General features: G+C 59.4%; 3 protein-coding genes across 7 annotated transcripts in view; 2 read left to right on the forward strand and 1 right to left on the reverse strand.

Annotated features, from left to right (window-relative positions):
• The window catches only part of LMTK2 (lemur tyrosine kinase 2), a 95,803-nt gene extending 91,187 nt beyond the window's left edge, over positions 1-4,616 (forward strand). Inside the window, 1 exon segment of the mRNA XM_046668054.1 lies at positions 804-4,616. Coding sequence (XP_046524010.1) covers positions 804-832 — 29 coding nt within the window. The 3' untranslated portion in view covers positions 833-4,616.
• Positions 4,617-5,731: 1,115 nt separating this feature from the next.
• BHLHA15 (basic helix-loop-helix family member a15) lies at positions 5,732-9,485 on the forward strand. The gene is made up of 2 exons (XM_046666714.1): positions 5,732-5,874; positions 6,476-9,485. The coding sequence occupies exon 2, from the start codon at positions 6,530-6,532 to the stop codon at positions 7,091-7,093; it is 564 nt and encodes a 187-aa protein (XP_046522670.1). The 5' UTR covers positions 5,732-5,874; positions 6,476-6,529; the 3' UTR covers positions 7,094-9,485.
• Positions 9,482-13,126, reverse strand: part of TECPR1 (tectonin beta-propeller repeat containing 1) — a 31,110-nt gene continuing 27,465 nt past the window's right edge. The window contains exons 22-25 of one of the 5 annotated variants that reach the window (XM_046666711.1): positions 12,326-12,418; positions 11,478-11,584; positions 11,199-11,318; positions 9,482-10,979 (exon numbers count right to left, since the gene is read on the reverse strand). In XM_046666711.1, coding sequence (XP_046522667.1) covers positions 10,818-10,979; positions 11,199-11,318; positions 11,478-11,584; positions 12,326-12,418 — 482 coding nt within the window. In that variant the 3' untranslated portion in view covers positions 9,482-10,817. Of the gene's footprint in view, positions 10,980-11,198; positions 11,319-11,477; positions 11,585-12,325; positions 12,579-13,126 lie in introns of those variants that run through there. The other 4 variants (XR_006889380.1, XM_046666710.1, XM_046666712.1 and 1 more) reach the window with 4 other exon arrangements.

Here is a 13,126-nt window from a genome sequence, read left to right on the forward strand (position 1 = left end):
TTTAGGCGTCTGTCCCTCCAGGCCTCTCGGCCCTGCGGGGCTGGGTGGCCCGGTGGAGGCGGTGAGCAGCGTGGTGGCGTGGCTCGGGTCTAGAACTTGCCCCTGGTGCGCGCCACCTTCTGTTCTCTGTTTTTCCCCTTTTGCTGTTAGCACCCCCTACCCCACACCTCTCCTTTCCCCAGAGAGAAGCAGCCCCTGAGAAAGGGTGTGCTCCTAAGAGCACCTGGCCTGTGATTGGGATTGAGCCCAATGTGCTCTGGCTCTTCCCGGGAATGTTGATTTTGCCATGAAGTCTGGGTCTTCGCGTGACGCCAGAAGGCCTGGCTGGGAAGTGTTGGGCAGCGCACGCTCGAAGTGGTGTTATCTGAACGTGGGGACCCTGTGTTCCCCACGGCTCGCTGGGAAGATCAGTGTTAATGGGTATAGTTTTTGATTTGAAGTTTGCCGATCAAATAATAACTGAAATATAAAGAGCTTTTCTTTGTGTTTGTGCGATGTTTAATTGTGCCGATTAGATAATGCCGGTACCTAACGAGCTGTCAGGGCAGATGTGTGGAGATCAGCTGATGCTCTCCTGTGCCCTCAGCACTGACATTGACCCACGTGTGAGCTGCGCAGATGTGTTTGCAAGAGAGTCCGGCAGGTGTGACTGTTACGGGAAGAAAACCTGCAGCCGGCCAGGTGGTGCAGCCGCACTGTGGCTTCAGTTCCCTTTTCTGCAGTGCAGATCAGAGTGCTCCACACTATTTTTATCTGTCACGGTCATTTTAAAAACTCAGCTTTGCTTGCTCTCTCCTAACTAGGAAGCAGCGAAGATGGAGAAAAAGATTAGGCGGATGCTGACGCCCTCCGGGGTCCCAGGCTGCTCCCCCAGGGCGGCATTCGTGCGCTGCCAGCGAGCTTCGACATCCACTCCACATCTGCTGAAATGGGACAGGGAGAGACTCAGGAGGCGAAAGGGAGCCAGTGCTGGGCTCCGAGCGCCGAGCCTGCGGCCGGAAGCCGGGCTGGGCAGGCGTGGTCTCATCCGGTGCGGAGTGCTGCCCTGCAGCTGCGCCCTGCGGCCGCTCTCACCACTGCAAGTGCTCACGCTCAGGTGTCCTTGGGGAGCGCCGACCCCGCTCCGGTGTGCAGGGGACTGTAGGCTCCGGGTTGTTCCTGGTTGCCCTGCGGGGTGCTGTCTGAGTCCACACCTGTATGCAGGGGCCCAGAGGACGCACAATGGGAATTGGCACCAGTGAGCCATATTTATTACTTTTAAAGAAATCACTAATTGCTTTCTGTAATTGCACTGTGGATAAATGTTCCAAGAGTCCCTGATATTGTACAGAATCTTAAATTATTCAAGGAAAATAAGGCAGGTCAAGCTGGTGCTATCCACTAGTTTGATTTTTTTTTCTGTTTTATAGTTTGTTTGCATGGTACTTGTAAAGCTTCCATATTTTGAGTGTCACGCTGTCTTTAGAATTGTTGGAATTGTACATATGGTACTCTTTCGTACGCGATAAATGATTCCGAATGTTAGTATTTTATGTTCTTATAGGAAATATTTTTGATGAGTCCAAAAAGACTGCTCTGTTCTGTGGATTGAGTGAAACACATTTTTGTCTCTTCTCTATAAAGTTTTCCTGCAGCAGATGAGGCTTCTGAGGAGCTGAAGGCTCTTGCACCCCATTCGTGTCATTCTCCCACCCTGCCCCCCTATTTTTTAGACCGTTTTGATAAAAATCAGCAGGTGGTGCACCCAGCACTCAGCTGCAGGTTAGAATGTCTGGGTCCCCCGACCCCTCCCCCTGGGGAGCCGAGCGGCTCCCTGCCTGCTGTGTTCTGAGTGGCAGGTCGAGTGACCTGCAGACAGAGTGTGGCGCCCAGGCCTCCTCCTCTCAAAGCCGGCTCTTCTGCTCGATTCTAGAAGTGCAGACTGCTGTGGCTTCCGTGTCCTTGTACCTCCTTCCCCCGGGAAGGTGGAGGCTCCCAGGAAGCAGCCGCCCCGCAGAGGGCTCTGGCACCGAGGGCGGGTTGGCTTCTTTCTTCTGTCTGCTTCAGGTGTTGATCGCCCCTCAGAACCCCTTCGAGCGTGTCGTGTCCAGGTGTGGCTGCTCTCTGTAACCGAGGACATACACTACATCCCTACATCCCACAGCCGTGAGGGGCGACAAGGGACAACGGTAGAGCCTCTGCAGCTGGCACATCCTCCTGGTCGGAAGCTTGAGTGGCCCCGCGTGGCTGTCACATCCAGACGCCGGCCCGGGGCTCGTCTGCCTGACCCTTCCCTCTGCATTAAGCACCAAGTTCTCCCCTTGCTTCGAAAGGGACTGAACGTGTCCAGCGCAACCTCATCATGGTGGCAGGAGTCGGTGTTCCAAGTAAAAAGCTGACCTCCCGCAGTTCTTGAGTTCTGCTCTGATGTCAGGAAGTTTCCAGGGGCTAGAGCAGCGGAGCGGCGTTTGCTGAGGGAGGCTCGCCGTGTCCCTGAGGAAGCCGTGTGTACCAGGCAGGGCCTCAGGTCTGCCGTCCCGGTGCTGGCCTCAGCCCAGGCGTTTTCCGGTGCTGATGCGCTCTCCCGACTCCAGCGGAACACCAGGAGGACCCCAGGCCCGGGCTGCGGCTGCGGGATGTCAGTCACAGGCGCTCGGGGCCTAGTGCGAGGTGCAGTGTGTCCTGGCTAGAGTTAGGCAGCAGATCGTGACCTTTCTTCTCAGTTCTGGGTCACTCCACTGACTTTATAGCAGCAATAACTTTCCCAAGCAGGAAAACTGAGGATGGAGAAAGGGCCCTGTACCCTCCGCTCGGGGTGAGCTGGGGCGTCGCCGGAGGACCCTGCCAGCCAGCGCTGGGCCTGCCTCCGATGTGCACAGCCAAACACATGGGGAGGTGATTTTGCCAAAATTGTGATAACGCCGAATTTCTTGCTATGGAGGCTTCCTGAGTTTTCTGGATTTTTACATCTGACTGCCGGTCTCAGTTGAGAGAGAAATGAGAGGCACTTACACCAGTTTTCTCGAATTAAGGAGCTCAGATTTAATCACTCACATCAAGCAGATCTGTAGAATATATAGTCTTCTTATACAGTCAGCCTGGGACAAATTTATTGGTATTTTGGGGCTGTGCATTTGTCACTATGATTAGGGGACTTTAATGACATGATTCCCATTTTAATTTATTTTAAGTCTGTATCACTGTCATAATTGCCAAAAAAAGCATTTTATACGTTGCGTTGGGGGCGGGCTGGGGTAGTAGATACTGTTGTGGCGTTGCATGGTGGGGAAGACTCTATTTATAATAAACATGTGACTTGACATGTTCTTTTGAAATCTCAAGCAATACACGGGAAATAAATTCTGTAGATTAAAATTTTCAGCCCATTTTTGAAATGTCAGCATGTGCTTTCTTGTTCGATTTTGTTTTTTTTACTCAGTTGCTTACCAGTGGTGGGTTTTCGAGTCATACTTGTTCTAATGAGTTATGCAGTGACATAAACCAGTGGAATTCTCTAGATGGTATGGGTGAGGTTCATAATACCTGGTTCACACTATTTCCTGGCCTCCTTTGGAATCTGTCAGATTTTAATTAGTCTTACTTTGGTGGAATTTACGTATTTTAAATCCTACGATAGAAATAATCGAACCTTCATTTCCTTCCTAGCTAGATGTTAATTTGTGTTATCCAGTGACCCTGTCATTAGCCAGAAAGAGAAATGGAGAAAAAGTGCTCCCCACATCCTCGTGGCCCGGCCTGTGCGCCTGGGGAGAAGCCATTCATCTTCAGGGTGAAGACGCCCAGCACCACGAACAGCGTTCCTTCTATTTTTAAACGTACAGGCGATTGTTTCTATAGAAATGGGTTTATCTAAGAGAAGCCTTTGTATGTCTTGCTGCCGTAAAACGCCTTTCAAAACCTCTTCCTTGTATTGCATTTTCCATAGGGTGTTCGTAGGGTCGATGACTTGCTGCGTGTCTGCCTGAGGGCCCCGGGCACAAGGGAGGCAGCTGCCAGCTTTGCTCTGCCCTGCCCGTCATCTGAAAATTCCAGAAGTGAACCAAGTGTCAGGCTCCAAACGTTGGGCGTCAGTTATGGGGGCTTCAAATTATCAGCCTTACGAGAAGCAGCCTTAAAATAAGAATGGGTGTACACAGTTACTTCAGATTTAAATCCCCCAAAACAATATTCCTAGGTAGTAAGGAGGTTGGCTCAAGTTTTGGCTATTAAAAAGAGACTTCTCTGTAGTATATAAATAAATTCTTCAAGATGTGTCGACAGTATTGATTACCAACAGCCTGGTACTGGAGTGGCTTGAACCTGTTGTGGTTGTCCCAGTTTGCGCAGGCGTGGATGGAGCTGGATACTGGACTGGCGTGTGTACCCACTGTCTAATTCCGTCCGCAGATGAGGACCTCAGGGCGGTCACACCTACGAGGTGTCCCTGTCGTGCTTTAACACAGCTGTAAGAGGTTCATGGCAATATAACAGTTCCTGAACTTTCAATTCAAATTGTGTACATTTTTAAATTGTAAGATTTTTACTGTATATTGATGCATAGTGTGATTCAATAAATTGCTTGTAATTTAAAAACTATTTAATATTCAAAATAAATATAGTTATATATTTATAAACTCTGTTGCTGCGTTTATTTCGTGTTTTTTCCACGGTGCAAGGCCCGGGGTGGGTGGCCTGGCGCCTGCAGCCTGCAGCCCTGGGTCACTCACTGTCCTGGTGTCTAGAGATGGGAAGCCCTTTTCAGTGACAGATCTAAATCCCGACGCTCCTGACAGCACAATTTGCATAGTCACTGGAAAATGAAACTTTTATGTAGTGCTTGTGCTGCCTTAAATGTATCTTAATTCAGAGCCTCTGCACTAACTGATGAGTTTCAGAAGCATTTTAAGTTCCGAGGTCCAGCCTCTCCATGCCCCGAGTGGACCTCGGCGGCCCCCACAGCCGTTCTCTCCCCCTCGGTCACCGCCTCCTACGAAAACCCGAGCCTCGCCCCCACCCCTTACCGCCTCCCGTGGGACCTCAGGGAGTCGATGGAGGAGACTTGTGAACCCCCATTTGGAGGCGCCTGCGACACACAGCCAGGGCCGGTGTCGGGGAAATTCGGGGACAGTCTGAGCCTGGCCCTGCGGGGCACAGGCGGGTGGGAGCCCAGCCCGTGTGCGACCGCGGGGCCTCTGCCCTCGCGCCGCCCCCATCAGCCCCGAGGATGCTGCTCTCAGCACCTTTTAACGCGCCTGTAAAAGGCGGGGGAACGGGCAGGGCTGCCATTAAGTAAAGCAAGTGGGCGGCAGCCGGTTTTGAGCCCAAGCGTCTGCCTCCCGCCCCGCAGACCTCCTCAAACCCATGACCAGTCGTTTCCCGGCCACCTGCACGCGGGCGGCCGGCCGGGGCCCCAGGGCTCCGCCTCCTCGCACCTGGACCGGCGCCGGCGGGCGGCGTGGTGGGGGCGTCCCGAAGCCCCGGTGCCGCAGGCCCGCCCGAAACCTGGGCTGAGGGCGCGGGGGTCCCCGGGCTACTGCCCTCCAGGGGTGTGGCCGCTGCCCGTTTGAGAAACCGGTATTACTGCAAAACGACTTTTCCGCGAATTCTCCTCGCTCGGCCCTGTGCTCGAGCCTCCACCCCGAGGCCAGGCGCGGCGGCCAGGCGCGGTCCCGGGGCTTCCCCTGCACCGCGGGCTCGCAGAGGGCTCGGTGCCCCGCCTGCAGGTGCGCCCCTGCCCCCGCCTCGGTGGGGCGGGGGACCCACGGACGCCGGCCCCGCCCCGGCCCCGCCCCGCGGGCTCATTTACATGCGGCCGCGGCCCCGCCCGGGGCGGCTAAAGCGACGTGTCCTTGTCCCCCGTGGGCAGCCCTGGCGCGTGCGGCCGCGGATCCCCAGGTAATGAGGGTGGGGGGTCCGGGTGGGGCCGCGGGGTGGGCCTGGGGCTGCTGCAGGCTCTGGCCACTGTAGACCTCTGACCTGCAACAGCTGCCCTATATCCACAGCGGTTCTCGCCCCAGTTTTGTCCCTGCATGTGTGACATCCAGCCGGGCAGGACGGTCAGTGTGGTGGCCGGAGCCGGTGCCTGGCGAGCAGGAGGCAGCGCAGCCTCAGGCAGAGGGGTCTCCCTGAGCCAGGATGGGGCCCGGTATCTGGTGGTCTGAGCAAAGTGTCAAAGGCCACTAAGTCCAGGAGGCACTCAGGGGACAGTGAGGGGCATGGGGCCAGAGAAAGGTCCAGGAGTCAGTGCATGTCACCCAGAGGGAGAGGGGGCTACCTGATCAGGGAAAGGTCTGAGGGGTCACAGTGTGAGGTCAAACAGGGGTATGGGGAGTGGAGGTCGGTTCAGGGTCTGTGTGTGAATGGGAGGGACCCTGGGGTCACTGTGCACCAAGTGGCCAGATGCCATTGGGCAGCCAAGAGGCTGCCAGGGACAGCAGCCCTGAGTGTCCACCAGCCTGCCAAGTGACCACGGGGTGGCCTGTGTTCTGGATTTCAGCTCCAAGGGCCTCCCCTCAGAGCCGCCACCCCCCGGGACGACCAGCCTGGAGCCATGAAGACCAAGAACCGGCCCCCCAGGCGCCGGGCGCCACCGCAGGACACAGAGGCCACCCCAGGGGACCGGACCCAGGACAGGCCCCAGCCGGGCTCCGGGCCGGAGCTGACCAAGGGGCTTCGGAGCAGGACGGCGCGGGCGCAGGGGGCACGAGCCGAGGGCGGGCGCCGGCGCCCGGGGTCCTCGGGGCCTGGTGGCCGGCGGGAGAGCAGCGTCCAGCGGCGGCTGGAGAGCAACGAGCGGGAGCGCCAGCGCATGCACAAGCTCAACAACGCCTTCCAGGCCCTGCGCGAGGTCATCCCGCACGTGCGCGCCGACAAGAAGCTCTCCAAGATCGAGACGCTCACGCTGGCCAAGAACTACATCAAGTCGCTGACTGCCACCATCCTCACCATGTCCAGCGGCCGCCTCCCGGGCCTGGACGGGCCAGGCCCCAAGCTCTATCAGCACTACCAGCAGCAGCAGGCGGCGGGGGGCGCCCTCGGGGCCACCGAGGCCCAGCCCGAGGGCCACCTGCAGAAGTACTCCACACAGATCCACAGCTTCCGAGAGGGCTCCTAGCACGCCGGCCTGGGGCTCGGGGTGGCCCGGCCTGCTCATCCCTCCGTGCTCATCCCCAGACTGTTGGAGACACCCCACACAGACATGGCCCCAGCGGCCCCATTTGCTCTCAGCCGCCTCCCTGGAGCACCTCCGGGCCCCGGGGGACAAGACCAGTGAGGGGCCGTGGCTCTGGATAGCAGGAAGCCCAAACCTCCATGGGAGTCCCAGGGCCTGCTCTGTAATCGACTAGGCAGGCGTTGATGGGCCTTTGTCCCTAAGTTCCCTTCCCTCTCGACTCCCTCCTGAGGCGAAGGGAGATTCCAGGAAAAGGTTTTCTTTGGTAAGTTCCCCCAGTTCCTGCTGAGGCTCAGGCCCAGGAAGGGACTTCCTCCGACCTGCATCAGAGCCTCCTCTTTTGGGGTAAACTGAGGCACGGAGCAAGCAAAAGCCCACAGCCGCTCGGGCAGTGTGGCTAAGCTGTGAGGGTCGGAGCGTCTAGTTCTGCATCCGTCACATAGAAGCCCTGGTCAGATGCCACCTCAGATTGATTCCACAGGGACCTTGTCAGGGAGAGGCCTCGGGGCTGGGGTCTTTTCCTCCCTCCTGCCCGGTGGGGGCTCCTGACTGTGGAGGGTCTGTCCCTGGGCCTCCCTTGGGGTCCACCCAGGTTTGCTGCTCATTGTTATAATTGTCACTGACGTGGGTGGTCATGAAACTGGCAGAGGTTGGCCTGACAGGACTTCAGGATGTTCTTGGGTCCCGGTTGGAGTTGAGGGCCCCCAGGGAGGAGCCTGGGGTGGCAGGAGATCTCCTCCCCCGCTGGCACTGCTCCTTAAAGGCGGGACTGGGCAGCTTGGCAGGTGCTCACTGCCTCGGGCCAAGCTTCCTTCTGTGGCGTTCCTGACCAGCTGCCTTGGACAGGCTCAGCCACTTTGCTCCCGGCCCCAGCTGGCCTCTTCCCTTCCTTGTCCCTCTGCCCACAGCCGATATGGGGAGAGGACAGGGTCCTTGGCAGCCTCAGGCAGGAACCCCAGTGACAGCGGCTGTGGTGAGGGTGGAACTGGCCTGACATGTGGGGCCGGGTCTTCTGTGCCCACGCCTGTCCTGGGGCGCTGTGGGTGGGGGCTGAGCTGGGCCAAGAGTGGGGCTGCCACAGCCAAGGGCCCTTCCCAATTTGTGGCCTCACCCTCCCTAGCCTGGTAGTCCCAGCCCCGGCCACTTAACGCACCACCGGGCTTGATGTCAGCTCTGGCCACATGGAGGGTAGCATGTGGCAGTCCTCAGAACAGCCATTAGCTGCTTCGGTCCTAACTTTCCTGGTCAGACACTGTCGGGGCCCTCTGGAAGGCAGCCCCAGGAGGGCCAGGCCCCATCACTCTAGCGGTCGGGTAGCGTGGGTCAGCTGGGGACCCCAGCACTCCGGGCCTCCCCTCAGGGGTGGCCACTCTGGAAGGTCAGTGGTCAGGGCAATCCATCAATGGGAGGCAAGGTTGAAGGCAGCTCCAACCTTGGGACCCCTACTGTGGGTGACCTGCCAGGCTGGGATACGAGAGGGCAAGGCCTGCAGACCTGGCAGCGCTTGTTCCGGCCGAGCTGGGGCCAGAGCAGAGCTCAGTGCGTCCCTGAACTTGCTGAGTGAACTGCAACTGAGCGAAAAGCACAGGGAGGGGTGCCCAGCAGGGGCTCCGTCCGGGAGACCATGCCCGGTGATCGGGCAGCAGGAGGGCCTGGGGGTCACCACCTTGCAGGACGATGGCCTTCGTGGCTCCTTCTCTCTGTCCCAAACTGGCTCCTGCATCCCTTCTGCTTCCCAGAGGGTGAGTTGGGCCCAGACGTCCACTCCTTCTTCACCGGAGGCTGGAGGGCATCTCCAGACCCTGTGGCCACATCATAAATGATCCTTAAAGGTCCCAGTCTCATGTTGGGGTATTAAATATGGGGCGGGGGAGGTGAGGGGACAGGTCGGGTGACAGACTAGTGAGGCCTGCTCCCTTGACCCTCGTCTTGGACCCTTCAGTCAGAGACTCACGCACTCTGAGCCCCCACTGCCTGGCCCGACCGGGGGCCACAGACCCGCCTGCACACCAGCCCTGACTGAGCTCGGAGGTGGCGATCGATCCCCGTGGACTCAGCAGAGAAACCAGAAGTGCGAGTTTTCTCTCTGGGGAAACCTGCCAGGAACTGAACAGCCAGTGCCCCAGCTGTAATTGCGGCGAAAATGTTTCTTAAATGACCCAAATTTGCTTTCATTTTTCCTAATGGCCCCTTCAAAGTACTAATAAAACCGATGCTGTGTCATGAAAGAAAAATAAAAGATTTCACAGCATTTGCTGCTTTTGCCCCGTGCACTCGAGCACGGGAACTGTGCATTTTAATCATAATGTGGCAATAAAATATATCACGTCATTTACACTCTGGTGCAAGTTTTTATTGAACGAAGCATCTGAGGAATCCAGATGTTCGCTGATGCTGAGCAGGTAAACAGTTGGTGCTCAGCAGTGAGAGGACGGTCGCCCTGGAGAAAGGGCAGGGTGAAACCAGCTACAGACAGAGTCCCAGCAGAACGACAGGTCAACAGGTTGCTGCCATAGAAGAAACTCATAATGCCCATTTGGAGAAAGCCTGCCATGCAGTGTAGACAGACAAGAGGGCGTCACTCCACTCTGCACCCAGACTCATGCCTCCTGGTCCTATCTCCAGGACACATGGCCAACGCAGGGACCACGGGCTCCCTCAAAGCCCCGTGGGAGGGGACCCCACAGGAGACCTCCTTAGCGTCAGCTTCAGGGTGACAACACCACACACCACACAGCAAAACGGGATCAAACACAGAGCGGACCCCTCCCGAGGGAATGCCCGCAGAGCTGGGGACAGTTGGTTCCATCTCAAAAGGAGCAGAGACTGACCTGAGCTCTGATGACTGGGGCAAAGGGTGTGGTTGTAGGAAGCAGACGGCAGACGTCACCAGGTGGGGCCGGGAGGGATAAAAAGCTGCCCGGTGGGACCAGGGCCACTGAGAGGTGCTTTCCTCCTGGCCTGGCCCGACTTGCCCCAGGGGGGATGATGTGGCCTCCACAGCCCTCCCTTCATCCCCACTCCCTCCCTCTCCACTGAGCCCCCTGCCCCCTAACCTCGTCTGGGGAAGGGCTGGCACCTTCTCATGGTCCTGGGGCAGCCCCGCTGTCCTTCATCCACTCCAGGAGGGCCCGTGCCCACCGGGGGAAGAAGATGCCCCCTCCAGCATTTATTCCCAACCTGCCAACTCCTTCCCTAACCTTTGAAATGAAACTGTATTTTCAAGTCCTGCTCTGAGAAATGACCACAGCACAGCCCAAAGCAGCGCTGAGCCCCACAGCCGTTTTTCACGGGGAGGCGGCAGGGCCCTGATGCTGCTTGGGGACGCCCGGGGCTCGGGGACTCCTGTGCAGCTCCGCTTCCCCGGGGGCAGCGCCCCTGGAAGGCTCCCGGATCCATTTCCCACGCTGGGAGGCAGAGGGGAAGGGGCCCCTACCCTCCACCCTACGCTCCAAGCTCTCCTCGCAGACCAGGGACATGTGTGGGGCATCCACAAAGCTTCACATTTCTGGGCTTTCTCAGTTAGTGCCTCCGAGGCGGCCGCAACCTCAGGCCAGGTTCCCGCTCGAGTCTCGAGGATCCGCATTTCAGCACAGGAAGACTCAGGCATCAATCTTCATCCTTCAAACCGGGCACCACTCTCGCTTCCACGTGAGGGGAGGCGGCCTCAGCAGCAGATGGGGCCGAGCGACTCCTGCAGGGCGCCGGCCACCTGCGCGGGCCCACTGGGGAGACCCTGCTCCCCGCTCCGCTCGCCGGCTGTCTCCTGGGACGCGCTCCTGGGGGCCCTGGTGGCATTGGCCCTGATGGAGATGTGATCCCAGCCACCCTGGAAGGGGAGAGCCATGTCACCCAGGGCTGCCGGGGGCCAAGGGGCAGAGACCATCCTTCCAAACCCTGGAGCTCAGGGTCCTCCGAGGGGCTCTGCCTGGGGCGTCCCACCAACCCTATGGCAGGTCCCAGCCAGAAGCGCCCCCGAGGCCCGGAGTACACACAGGGTGACCACGTACTCCCGGCCAGCACAGCCACCCTTGCCTGCCCTGCTCACCCCGATGCCGTAGTCCCAGCCCTGCCCCTTGGGTTCGTGGGGCTGCACGCCCGTGCGATGACACACGGTTCCCCGGCTCAGGCTGTGGCTCCCCTGGACTTTGTTGGCGATGACCCAGACCTGGAACGCAGACCCGTTGAAGGCCCGGCCCCCAGCTGCAGAGGGACCATCGGGACAGCAGCGGGGAGACCAGAGTGGGATCCCCGGTGTGCCCCACGTCCCCAGCCCCAGAGGGAACATGCGCCCTCCGTCCCCGTCCCCCCACTTGGGCACCCAGACCTGGTCCAGGGGCCCCACGGACACGCGGCGCACGTTGTTGGACACGTGCTCCCAGCTGGAGCCCTGCGGGTAGCTGGGCGTGACCCCCTGGCGATACCACAGGTTCCCTGGGGAGAGAGGGTGCTAGTCGTGAGGCCCCAGAGTGTCGGGACCCACTTCAGGGTCCGCAAAGCCGGGGTTGGTCTGACCACTCTTCTCTGTGTCTCCACACTCTCTGGGGCTCTCGCCGACTCTCAGGAGCCAGCTCTGCCCTTCCCACCCCTGGCTTCACCCGAGCTGCCCCATCGGCCCGCTGTGCCCAGCTGGCATCGTCCTCCTCTTTCTACGCATGAGAAACTGAGGACAACGAATTGTTTAAACAAACAAAGAGAGCGGGTCCGGACTGAAAGCCCTGGGTTCCAGGCCCGATTCTGCCCTCTCCTCGCCTTGCTCCTCTGTGACAATGACAGAACAGGAAAGGGAACTGGCCAGAGCGCTGCCCGAGGTGACACAGCGGCAGGGAGGGTCCAGGCCCAGGCTGCCGTGGGGGTCCAGCATCATGGGCCTGGGCGGCACCTTCCAGAAGACGCCCCCCGCACAGGCCCCGCCGTGCAGCGTCACCCCTGCCTTGGTACTGCGCTCTGTGCCCCAGGTCCAGGCAGACTGATCACCGGGGGTCACTGGTGCCGCCACCCTGGGTACCTTGGGGAAGGAACCTGTTTGGAGGCTGATCTCGGGCCGGCAGCCTCTCAGGGTGGCTTACGGAGTCTCGTGTCAGGGACCTGGGGCCGGCCAGGGTCTCGTCCCATCGGGGTGCTCGGGGAAGCCCTAACCTCCCCTGGTGACCACTGAGGATGGAGACAACTTGCCGTTTTCGTCCAGGGCGTAGACGGCCGTCTGGCCCACAGACACCTGCTTGAGCCTCTGTTTGGGAGGAGACGGGATGTGGTACCAGCAGTCACCTGCGACGGGAGATGGGACGTCGGAAGCAGCTGGGAAACACCAAACCTGCGGTGCCCGGGCTCGTGGAGCACATGGCTTCCTCTGCAGCTCACAGGGTTGAGGCGGGGGTGGCCGGCCTCTGTCCCCAGACCACACACGTGTGACAGGGCCTGGCCTGAGCTGAGGGTCAAGCAGGGCTGACTGGTGCCCTGCTGTCTCTCCAATACCCCCGCCTCGCCTGGGGCCCTCTGGAAGCCGTGGCAGGTTCCAGATGGTGGGGCTGGATGGCTGATCACAGGGGCACGAAGGTGCCCAGCTCGGGATGCAGCAGGAGGCCAGCCTTGGGGCTGCTATATGAACTCCCTGCCCAAGCCCCGCAGCCCCCTGGGAAGGGGGCAGTGACGCACCAGCCACCACTCATCCATCTGTCTGGCCTCCCCTGTGCCGGACACCGTCTAGACATCCAGCCAAGAACAAGCCAGCACAGCCTGCACTCCCAGAGGGTAGCCAGAGCAGTCACTGTGGAGTGGGCCATGCAGGGCCACCCCAGAAGGGGCAACCCTGGGAGGGCCTGGGCAGGCCTGTCCCCTGGAGTGCAGGATGTGCAAAGTGCCCACCACCAGCGACGCCCTGGGCAGGAGGCCGAGCGCAGTGAAGGGCAGCTGTGAGGGGCCCCCCCATCCCCGGGGGTGACCGCCCCCCAGTCTGTCCCAGCGGGAGAGGAGCGC

The sequence above is a fragment of the Equus quagga genome, chromosome 7 (assembly GCF_021613505.1).
Source record: "Equus quagga isolate Etosha38 chromosome 7, UCLA_HA_Equagga_1.0, whole genome shotgun sequence".
Lineage (NCBI taxonomy): Eukaryota > Metazoa > Chordata > Mammalia > Perissodactyla > Equidae > Equus > Equus quagga.